Raw genomic sequence first — 12,506 nt, forward strand, 5'->3', positions numbered from 1 at the left:
CCTCACACCTATCAGTGGATATGGAAGAAGCAGACCTACTTTTTTTTCCCCCCTTTCCAAAATCTACAATGAAGTATCTGAGGCTTAAGTCAGTGAAGCAGCATCTTCCAAGTAAATGTGTTCACTATGCCAGCCCTTTACAGGAGCTAATATAGTTTGTCATGAGGGCAATTTTCTGTCTACCTATTAATATCAGCTGAGAGTCAATTTTATGCAACTAGCTCCCACTATTAGGTTTGCAGCAAGAGATTTATTATAAGGAGTAAAGATGGGATTCTGCCTTCTATTTTGGTAGTCTCACTGTGCTTAGCTGTTAATTAAATCTGGGAGCATTTAGGGATAATGACAAACAGACAGAGACTGTTTTAGACATTGCAACAAGAAGCCACACACTGCCTATGGAAAATACATGACAAAGATATAGTCTCCCAAACACTAGCATAATTGAAGAGGAATGGCTAACAATCTTTTACATCTACTACTGTCTTGTCACAGCTTAAGCTTCATTTCTATGAGATTTTTAGCCTGACCAGAAATATCACCTGACACTGAGCATTGCTGCTGTTTCTAAATCATAGGATGGATTGGCTTGGAAGGGACCTCAAAGATCATCTAGTTGAACCATCCTGCCATAGGCAGGGACAGCTTCCACTAGACCAGGTTGTTCTAAGCCCCATCCAACTTGGCCGTAAACACTTTCAGGAATGGGGCATTCACAACTTCTCTGGGCAACCTGTTCCAGTGTCTTGCCACTTTCTGAGTAAAGAATCTCCTCCTAATATCTAATCTAAATCTCCCCTCTTTTAGTCTAGAACCATTGTCCCTTGTCTTATCACTACCCACCCATACAAAAAGTCACTCTCCATCTTTTTTCTAAGTCCCCTTTAAATACCAGCAGGCAGCAGTGAGGTCTCCTCACAGCCTTCTCTTCTCAGACTGAACAACCCCAGCTCTCTCAGCCTGTCTTCATAGGAGATGTGCTCCAGCCCTCTGATCATCTTTGAGGTCCTCCTCTGGACTCGTTCCAGCAGGTCCACATATATTTCTTATGCTGAGAACGCCAGACCTATGTGCAGCACTCTAGGTGGGGTCTCACAAGGGCAGAGTAGAGGGAGAGACACCCACCCCGCAACCTGCTGGCCACACTGCTTTTGATGCAACCCAGGATGCGGTTGGTTTTCTGGGCTGCAAGCACACAGAACACTGCTGGTTTATGTCCAGCTTTTCATCCACAAGAACCCCCCCCAGTCCTTCTCTGCAGGCCTGCTCCCAATGCATTCATCTCCCAGTCTGTACTCAGGTCTGGGATTGCCCCAACCCAGGTGCAGGACCTTACACTTGGACCTGGTGAACTTGATTACATGGGTCCACTTCCCAAGCCTGTCTGGGCCCCTCTGGATGATATCCCAACCTTCTGTTGTGTCAACTGCACTGATCAGCTTTGTGTCACCTGCAAACCTGCTGAGGGTGCACTTGATCTCACTGTCTATGCCATTGATAAAGATATTTAAGAGCACCAGTCCCAAGACAGAGCTTTGAGAATACCAATTGTACCCAGCTTCCACCTGGACATAGAACCATTGACCACAACTCTCTGGCTGCATCCACTGTCCAATTCCTTATTCACAGAATAGTCCACCCTTCAAATCCCCCTTTCTCCAATTTGGAGATAAGGATGTTGTGTGAGACTGTGTCAAAAGCCTTACAGAATTCTATGTAGATGATTACAGATTTCTATGTAGATGATTTTCCCTTGTCAGCTGCTGCAGTCACTCCGTCACAGAAGGGCACCGGACTGGTCAGATATGACTTGCCTTAGTGAAGCCATGCTGGTCTGTCTTGGATCATCTCCTTTTCTTGTATGCATCTTAACATTGCATCCATGATCTTCCCAGGCACAGAGGGGAGGCTCACAAATCTTTAGTTCTCTGGGTCTTCCTGTGTCCTCTTTTTAAAAATAGAAGCAATGTTTCCCTTGTTCAAATCACTGGGAAGTCTGCCTGACTGCCATGACTTTTCAAGTATCATGGAGAGTGGCTTGGCAACCACACCTGCCTGGGAAGCATCTGCTCAGGCCCCATAGACTTGTGCCTATTTGGTTTCATGAGGCAGGTCTCAAATCCACTCTTTGCTAACAGTGTGAGGGACTTCACTCTCTAACACCCAGGTAAGCATGGTAGCCAGCTGAGACTGATCCCTTACAGTTCAAATTTTGAAGTACTCTTTAGGAAAATAAAGGATTTTAATGGTAGAAAATTACTTCAAATTTTATTTAACTTCACTCTATTCTAATATAAATATGGCTACTTCTGTGCTATGTAGTCGGTTAAAAAATAAAAATAAAAAACAAGCATTACCTCAAGATGAGATTTTAAAACAATGCAAATTTTTTCTGCCTCTTTTTGCAAGATGTACATCTCTATTCACTGAGAGGATATTACCACTACATTCAACAGTATGATTGTAGTATATATATACATAGGGAACACCTGTATAATAATTTAAATAAATTTGCTTGGGGACTAATAATAGACAGGAAAATATGAGAGTATTTACCCTGAACTTCATGTGGGTTTTGATTACTGCTGCCTCTACATTTCTGGAAACTAAGTTACTTTTTTAAAGTTAACTCAGTTTTATATATATTTATGTGTATGTAAACATATCAAACACACCACACTTGCACAGGTACATCTCTTCCCCAAGGAATCACCCTTACTGTTACTGTGATGCAGACATAACTTCAGTGCCATGAAGCAGGAATTTCCCCAGAGAAGTCTGTGGGCTTGCTTACACTACTGTGCAAGAGAGAGATACTAACATGAGGTGAACTAAAAGAAACAGAAATGAAAAAAAACCCCCACAACCTAAACCAGAACTTTAGACTAACAAACTTAAGAGGCAGAATGTGTGCTAGTGGAATTAGGGCTCCTGTCTCTAAGAATACTGGCTCTAGCATCTTTCATCTGTCACTAAAAATTAACTTGATAAAAAATGATCCTAGGAGGGTGCAATCACACTGCACTGCCTGGAGAGCTCTCAAAGGAAGCACATGCTCAATGGTGTGATCACAGCAAAATGACAACAGTCTGATCTAAAAATAAATTGGTTCCTTGCACTGAAGCTGTTTTCTCCCACAGATGTCCAAACCAGAATCCAATTACTGCTTTAAGGGCTAGGCAGAGAAATAAACAATCTGTGGATGGCACTTGTTTTCTATACGTCATGTCTGCATGTCAAGAAGGTGAGCTTTCCTGGGTGAGGAAGCACAAACAAGTGATTTGATCATAGACCATGCATATGGGTAGACATCCACTCATATACTTTAACAGAAAAGTCTCTTCTCAAACATCTAGCAACCATTATTATTCACTGCCCAAAACAGGACTGGACCACAACAAATCACAGTCCAGATCCAAGGTGCTAAAACATAAGACAGGAACTGTATCCAGCAGAGTATCATTTTGAGAGAAATAAGTTCTTTTGACAAGTCCATCATACTTGGGTAGAACTGCAAATGACTGTACTGAATCTAAGCAATCATCTCTCACTGTCTGGCCTCAGTAGCTGTGTGAGGTGCATTGAGAGATTTACATCACTTTTGTATAATCCTTCCCACAGACCTGAGAGCAAAGCAATCTCTTTCCTCCGGAGTTCACTGAGCACCAAGATGTCACTGGGAATTCAGCTAATGATGAGCCTATAACACTAATTGTGAGGACTACTGTAACTGTATCGTGTGTACTCTAGGTGCTGTTCTCATAGAAAAGAGCGGCTCCCATCCTCTTAAAAAAGAGCTATTTTTTTTCTGTGTATTATGAGTCATTAGTTATTACATGAACTAATAAAATGCTTAACATTTTATTAACAGTTAAAGTCCTCCTTGAACAAAGAGAAAGCCTTCTGATGCCTAAGCCCTACCTGTTCTGAGGCACAGAACAGTATTTTGTCTTCTTTATATTATGTTCAGAAGAAGGGGCCCATAGTCAAGATCAGAGGGTTTCCCCCCCAAGTTTCCTATTTTAACAGAACAAATAGAATAAAATTTGTTCCTTTAACTCAAGCTCAGGTACTATCAAGATAACCAGTTGCAGCAACGTAGCTCCCTTCCTGTTTCCTAAACCCTTTTAGCAAGTCAGGGCACAGCCATTCCCATAGACTCCAAGCGAATCTTGGTGCCTAATTTGAGAGGCAATTAATCCCTGAAGCAATTAGAGGTGAGATCTACCAGCATTCTCTTTTACCAAGCTGGTAAGTAGCTGGATCTGAGAGAGAGCCCATCCCAAAGCCAAAGCTAAATGATCTGCATCAGAAGTCACTACACTTGCTGAACAGCAGTGTTTGAGAGCATCCATTCTCCAAGTTCTCTATATCACAGTGGTTGCTACTTTCCCTTAACTTTGAGACAATTTTGTTTAATACTTAATATTCTTTTTAACATATGTACACAGAGAGGAGCAAACAAAGCTCTACATCTCTGCTGGAAAATCACCTAAAATCATTAACCAGACACCTTGTATCAAATGCTGCATTCAGAGTGGACTGTTTACTAGTAAACAGATTTGGAATATGCAAATGCTACAACAAAACTATCCCAACCCCAGCACTTCTGCAATGCCATCAAGCACTTATGCTCACAGAGTGAAATATTTTAAAAACAAACACCTCTGAGGTGTCAGGACACTTCACAGTATATGAGAACCTGCAAATAGGCCAGAAAAAGGTCTCAATTATCTCACACTGGACAGAAAAAAAGAGCAAAACTTCCAGAGATAGCAAATTGTCTCTGAATTTTTTTAATTTTATTAATCATTTCATTCCCTGTCACAAACAAGTATTAGTTTAAGTTAGTGCCATACCAAAGGCATGTAATCTTATCCACTCTTGTTCCCCACCACAAACACCTCCCTTTGCTCCCTGTAACTGCAGAGCATTTGTTCTGGAAGTCCAGAATGAGGTTGTCCAATCCACACGTGGCTGTATAGCACATTGCCTCATACCCACACTGCATCTCAGAAAGAATGGCTTTCCATGGCTGCTCTATCTATAGAGACTGAGATTAAAGAGTGTGCGACACCTCTAAGAAACCAGGGTAAAAACATATAAGCTGCAAGCCAGTTTACAGAGAAGCTTTTGAAGAGTCTCGTAAGTACGACGCAGAAGGGATAAACCAAACAAGTGTTGTGAAGACACCTTCCAAAGTAATAAGCAAAGGTGTTTACAGACCCTCTTTAAGGTCTCTACAGGCTGATCTAAAGAAACATATCATCTCATTAAGCTCCTGTACTAACAGTAGCTATTCTTAGTACTAGGGACTTCATTCAAAGCCAACATTGCCTTCATCAAAGCTTTGAAACCCAATTTTAAATTAACTGCTCCTCTGACCACCCACAAGGAACATCAGCACACCAGGTAAATCTACTGCCTTTCCACATCGCTACCAGCCCATTACCACCTCCATGCTAGGACAGGCCTCACACATCAGACTTCATCAGGGATGGAAGATCTAGCCCTGAAAATCTCCCTTTCACAAACAGATCTGTTGGCTCTGACAGCACTGTTTGGCTGGGCCTCCCACACAGATCCTGTCTCAGGTGGCTGAAAGCAATACCAGACTGATCTGGAGACACTCCCTCCCCTCAGCACCTGCTGGCACATGAACAGAAGCAGCTGAGACTCCAAGGGCAATAGTGAGGGGGTACAAGAGTCTAAGAGCCTTAGGCAGGCTTAGACCCTTAGGCAGGCTTTTATTCCTATGTGCAAAAATTATATTTCTCCAGTCAATACTCCTGCTCCATTTGTCTTGCATTCTGCATCCTTTTAAACAGAGCATCTATACATCTGACCCCAGTGGGCTTGTCCAGCATCCTATCAAATGAGTACCTTCCCCTTCCACCTCCCTGCTCCACCCAGCCACAACATCAGGAACAGCAGATTTGATTATATTAAGTCTCAGTGTGATTAACTGTGCATGAAAAGGATTCATGTTCACCAAAAATATAAAGTATCTTCTTCCCTCCCTTCTGGGAAATAAAATGTTGCAGTCATAAGGACTCTGGTTTCTCCTCTCCCCTGTACTCTTTTAACTGAAAGGAAAAAAATGGTGGGAAATAAAAAATAGTTTAAAGAGTACAAACAACACTGAAAAGACTAATAGAGAACACATATCCATGTAGAGGGATCAGGAATGAGCCCAGAATACACAGTCAACTCTTACCTTCTGCATGTGCCTGTGAAAGGTGAGCGCAAAAATTGGAGATACGTGCACCACTCTGCAACCAAGCTCCAAACTCCACCTTCCTATAGTTCTTGTTCAAACAGTGGCACTTCAGTACTCTTCTCTCCAGCTTCTGTTTGGTTACTAATCCTTACTGCACAGGAAAAGGAGAGTTGTATTTCATTTAACCCGTTCAGCCTCTCAGTTTCTTCGCAAGAGTTTTCACTTTAGCTTTGGAAGGCCATAGTCGTAGGCATGCAGGCAGGCACGCCTGCTTTGGAATTGTTTCTAGCTTCTGTAGTCTGTGTGTGAGCACGCATATGATCTCTAAACTGTGCCTAAAGTTGTTCCAGGGGTGGAGCCCTTTGTAACTAGTTTCATTTTAGCTGTAGGCAGCATATCAAAAGAGAGACAACTATCCACGGATCCATTTGATACTCGTTTTCAGTAAGTTCCTAACTCTGAAAAAAAAAAAATTTACTTCATATTTACTTTAAAACTACAGCCCGAATCACAGTTCACAGATATGCTTTCGACAAAAGAAAGTTTGAACTCAAATACAAATCACGGCTAGATTTGCGTCTAGGCAAAGTTAAGCAGATTCCTAAGGTCTGAAAATAGCAGCACTTTAGATATGTATCTGAATTTAAACAAAGACGATAGCAGCACAGGTTTCTCTATTTTTTCCTCTGACAAATGCCATGCAATTCAGAAACCCTCTGAAAACTCCTGTAAAGGAACAATTTAAGACGATAAAAACTGCTAAATGAAAAGGAATCTAGTTGGACGCATTACAAGATAAAACTTGTGTTATTAACCATGAGGGTACTGGAGAAATCATTGCATAAGAGTTTATGTGTTGCTGTTGTTGTTTTATTTTGCAAAGAGATAATTCTGTCATTCCCCCCCCCCCCCCCCCCCCCCCCCCCCCCTTGATTTTGTCCTCTGTTTAGTACAAACCAAATAAATAATGAAATACAGAGACCACAGATCTAGAAAAATAAATTCTGGTCCAGCAATTACAACAGCTACCAGCATTTCAACCCTATTTAATATTTTGACTGAGGTCTCCAAGATGATGAGAATAGCTTTAAAGTCTTAAGTTTGGATTGGTCTTCTGTGTTTGCCTTCCAGTCTTAGAGTCCTTTTTCATCAGTAGTTCATTTGTAACCATGAGAAACAGAACCTTGCTCTCAAAAGGAAAGATGAAGCTTCTACTTTCAGGTAACTCCACACATTAGATGTTCCCAGGAAGATATTAATGTGCAATGACATTTCCAGAACTGCTATCACTAATGTCTTCTTGGCCACCCTGCTGCTTTAGATAATAAAAAGAGACAACATCCTTGGCAACTGTTGACAAGCCTAGATGCACACAGCTCCAAATGGAAAAGAAAGTTTCCAACAGCTTCATAAATGTATCAGGTGACAAAGAAGTAATTTTATTCCAGGGCTACAGCTCTTTTTCATCCCTGCTGTTCAATCCCTGCCTGGAAGCTAGCTGCAAAAGGTACAGATCCTGCTGTTACACATCCCACAGGGGACAGAGTTCAAATAAAAGTCACATCTTTTCCACAAGCAAAAGCAATCCTGTACTTTCCTGTCAAAGCTAAATCTGCCACAATAAACAAGGATAAGCCCTAACAGGAAACCCAACACAGAACATCAACACCTCCACATAGCAGCAGGGGAATTCCAAAAGACTGAAAGACACAGTGCATCCCAGAAGAACATCTAATGGTGGTGCAGATGTATGGCTACTTATGTAACCCATGTCAGGAGAGACAACAATTGGACATTGTAAATGCCTTAATTAAGAATATAGAAATTATTGTCCTGCCACTTTAGATTCAAATGTTCTCTTAAGAAAAATAAATCTGGGCCTTGGGCCAAGCTGTGGCCCCTCTTTTTCCATCAGAAAGAAATTACATCAGCACATATTTTTTCTTTATCCACCTGTACTCTCAATGGCCACTGGCTAGTGTCATCCTGCCAGCTGTAACTTTTATCCTAAGCTTCATAATATTTGATCAAACCAAAACCTGAACTCCTGGCCTTCTCCAAATAAACCAAACTTTCAGATCAGTTTAAAGCTTTTAGCCAGTACCATTGGCAAGAAAAGGCTTGAAATCATCCCAAAGGTTCAAAATCTAGAAGACAAAAACCCCCACAACTTCAGATGAGGTTATAAATGTGCAAATATTGTCTCTTACGGCAGCAGGACCCTCAGTGAATGACTTTTTGAAATACAAAATTTAGTAATGATCTTGTATGTTCTTGTTGTTCTTGTATTCTCGTTGATAGTTTAAACTACAAGGGAATTCAGAGATCGGGAAAATATGACTGCCCATGTTGGAATCTAGACAGCATACATCCAAAAAACAGCTTTGCCTACTGCATTGAAGAAGTTATTGTGTAAACACATCTGGAGTAATTTTTAACCCCAAAGAAACTTAATCGATAAGCTCCTCAGACACTGAAATAAAAAAAAAGAAGTGACTAGCCTTTTACCACAACTAAGCAACATGAAACATTGATTAAACTCCTTTTATTAAAAAGAGAAAAGAAAAATCCGTTCTTACTTCCTGGTTGCAGCAGAGCTGTGACAAAATCAGAACCTGTTAGTATAGGATTTGAACTTGAGGCCAGTCCTTACCAGGAAAAAAACAAGGCAAATACAAAGTTAACCTCTGCCCTGTGGTTCCACAGAAAGTTTGGTGCACGTACCTTTTCTCTGGGAGAAAGGACATGATCCCTGTGTTGAAATTGTTTTCAACACCTCCCAGTTAGTGAAAGCAAGATAATGCACCGATTCAAGACCATTCCATCTCTTGATCAGACACTGATGGGTCACTATGGAGTCAATACAGTCAGGGCCAGTTCTAATCAGTGGTTAGCCTGGAGGCAATGGCATGTGGGTGTCACAGACGTGACCAAGAAGGAACAGTGCAGTGAACACATACTGAATTGATACGGAACACGATATCCCTTCTAACCGCATCAGTGAAGCGCTTTTGGCAAGAAGCAACCTCTACAGGAGCTGGGGCACCGGGATTTCAGCAGTTACATGGCCAGAGGTCAGTAGTAAGGCTTCTGCTTTCTCTTTTGCTATACTCCAGAAATACTTTTCATGGGAACAAATCACCAGGATTCCTCACTGCCAGAGGCTGTTTACAAAGAGTGTCCAAAGATTTGCATGCTTTACTGGAGGCAGCTGCAGTCTAACCAGTTATGGCTGTCTAATACTTACAGCATTGTAGAGAGTTATCTCTTAGCTGAGATGTCAGATGCCCACCAAGATGCTCTATCACCCCTCATCCTCAACACAACAGAGGAAGAAAAATGGATGGAAAAACTTGTCAAACATGATAAAGACAGGAAGACTACTTACCGGTTACTGTCATGGGCAAAACAGACTTGACTGCAGGGACATTAATTACTGAGAAATAAAAAAAACAAAACACCCCTTCTTCCTTCCAGGGAGGAACTTAACTCCTAGCTTTCCTACCTCCTCTCCTCTCTCCCTAGGCAGCAACCAAGGAATTCAGACAAGACTCACAAAGCCTCCAGAAGAAAAGCTGGTCTCTGTAGCTTGAGCATTCACTAGGGGAGGAGAAGAATCTCTGATCACTTTGGTTTCAAAATCTGGATCTCCAAGGAGACTTCTGTGACCGGGAAACAATGGCACAGAGTTGCATTACAAACTGCTGTTCTTGATCACTTGCTTCATCATTTAGCCAAAGAGCAAGGACTGGGCTGTTGTAATTATGGTTGGGTCACATGCTTAAAAATGGGATGTTTGCCTTGCTTTGTTTTCAGGATAATATCCAGTTTTTTAGAAAAGGGTAGTGGCCTAATCAAGGGAAAGGTACATACTTTAGCTTAATACCTGAGGCATTTTATTCAGGGAATATGCTCAAATATTTCTGAGCATAGGATAATACTGAACAGTAATCTGACATCCCAGGTAAGTGTGTTGATGGCTAAATGAGTAGGTAAAGAAATAAGTGTCTCAGGGATGTCAAACTAGATCCACAGCTACTGGGGACATTTCAGCATGTCACTCATTCCATCAGCTGCACATGGGGAAAATAGCAGGCTTCAGCTAACTCTGCAAAGAATTAACCTTTTAACATACTGATGTTTTTCTTACTATTTTTTTAAAAAATGACAGTGAAGTAAAATTTGATTCAACCTGAACTGAACTTTTTTCAAACTTGAGTAGTGCACCAATAACTCCATTCTTCCCACACTCCGAGTCACTATCACAGGACAGACATGGTTTAGCCCTCAGAACCACAGCCTCTCAGTATATAGAATGTACCCCTGTCAAGGCTTCAGGAAAAGCAGCTCAATTTCATGTCCAGATGTTACAAAGTCCTTAGAGGAAAGGTAGAAAGTGTATTACAGACTGATGAGCTCTGCTGTACAACTTAACTGCATCAAAGCCTGTTATCCTCTTGCAGTGATTCTTGCATTGGTTCATATCTGCTCCAGAGACCTGTCCACTTACAAACTCCTTCAGGTGCTGAGGACTGTTGCAGAGGAGTTGACCCTGTATAACTTTTGTACAGATACTGCTACTAGCAGAGGTGATTTTATTGTGGTTTGCCAGCATGCAGCCACTGAAGTCGGCAATGCAAGACAGAGATATCAGCTTCATTCCTATGCAGTCTCCCTTCTTGGACACTTCATATCATGGAGCCCAGAACAGTGGAAACCAATGCAATCATCAGTATTTTGCTACAGTCGGCTCCAGAAATGGACCAACTCACAAGCACTTGGTCTGGCAGGGTCCTCTTCTCTTAGTCTCTTCTTGATGATCGAGCCAGTTCCTGTGCTGTGCTCTTCAAGAGAGCCTTCAAATAAATTTACTCTTTCTATTCAGTAGATACCTCTCTTCATCCATTTCCAAGATGAGGGAAATAGCAAGCCTATCACTTCATATTTTTTTTGATTCTCACCCAAATCAGGTAGGACTTTTATTCAGGCCAACTTTCTAAACAACCTGGTAATGCTAAACCAAGTTTCAGCTCCTCATCCTTACACCATTTAAAGAAGAAACGCAGCACATATTGACAACACCTTTGTTCAAAAAGCAGAAACAACTTCAAAGTGCTGTGACCAATTCCATGCAAACTCTGTTGTGAAAGGCAGTCCAACACACTGCACTGCAGGATACAAAGTGAAGGTACTATTCCGTTGCGAAGACTACTTGGATACACAAAGATTTGTGTATAAAAAGCCTACACATAATGGAGCGTACATCATTTTTAAAACAACCCAACTGCTCCTGAATTTAACCCATTTAATCAAAACAGGGACACGACTGAGTCAGTTGGAAGGGAAGGGGTGTTACATAAACTTTTTCTAGCATTGGATAGCACATCCAATTTTTCCAATGTCCCATCCCAAATCTCAGGTTATTTATAAAAGATCATTCTTAGAGCTTTCCTTAATACTAGACACTTTGAATCCTGTTAACTATTAAGAAACTGTTCATAAGGACACTACAATCCCATTTTCTTTTTCTGTATCACGGATTTAAATACTGCGTAGGGCAAACTTGGCAGCCACACAGAGAATCTCATTTAGAGAGATTAACCTCTGAACACAGAGAGATCTAGAGGGTCTCCATTAGTCCATTCCTTGATGCACAGGATTTAAACAGGAATAATTATATTCAGAAAGCATACACACACACACTCAAAAAATAACATATATATTCATTAAATGAAGCAATGCCTTATCCAGAACAGACGCTCCCCTCAGCTGTTTGTTTTCCTTTTATTGTTAGTTTTACATTTTAATGATATATAAAAAGTAGAAGAAATCACAGGTGGTAAGCTGATTTGAGCTAGAGAACTGATTTCAAGAGAAAACATTTTTAGTTCTTATACAAACAAATATAGTGATTAATGTTGATTTCTCATGCTTTCCAAGCTGTCACTGGTGAGCAAGGAGCAAAGGGTCAAGGCTGGCCATTTGTATTCAGACTACATTTTAAAACATAAAGGACACTCTCTAATCTCCCAAATGTTTTCCAAATATTCCAATCTGCTCCACCCAAAATAGCAAAAAGTAAAAGTCTAGGTCACACAAATTCAACAAAACATGTTATCACATGAAACAAAAACACAAAAATCTGTTCCCCACAGCTGTTCCAATGCTTTGTTTGCCATACAAACATCAGTTCTTTGCTCAGAAGGTCTTGCCCAGAGCTCAGTCAAATCAATGGGAAGATTTTTATTTCCAAAGGCTTTGGACCAGGCATAGACTAATGTGGCAG

At 41.1% G+C, this 12,506-nt stretch overlaps 1 protein-coding gene across 6 annotated transcripts in view; it reads right to left on the minus strand.

The window, feature by feature from the left end:
- Positions 1-10,046, minus strand: part of PAPLN (papilin, proteoglycan like sulfated glycoprotein) — a 56,035-nt gene extending 45,989 nt beyond the window's left edge. For 3 of the 6 annotated variants that reach the window (XM_027879608.1, XM_027879605.1, XM_027879604.1), the window contains exon 1: positions 6,218-6,614. In XM_027879608.1, the coding sequence (XP_027735409.1) occupies positions 6,218-6,226 (9 nt within the window). In that variant the 5' untranslated portion in view covers positions 6,227-6,614. Of the gene's footprint in view, positions 1-6,217; positions 6,619-9,776 lie in introns of those variants that run through there. The other 3 variants (XM_027879603.1, XM_027879602.1, XM_027879606.1) reach the window with 3 other exon arrangements.
- Positions 10,047-12,506: the final 2,460 nt, after the last annotated feature.

Source organism: Empidonax traillii, unplaced genomic scaffold (genome assembly GCF_003031625.1).
Source record: "Empidonax traillii isolate 1590-97213 ecotype Southwest subspecies unplaced genomic scaffold, ASM303162v1 scaffold56:size2478089, whole genome shotgun sequence".
NCBI classification, from domain to species: domain Eukaryota; kingdom Metazoa; phylum Chordata; class Aves; order Passeriformes; family Tyrannidae; genus Empidonax; species Empidonax traillii.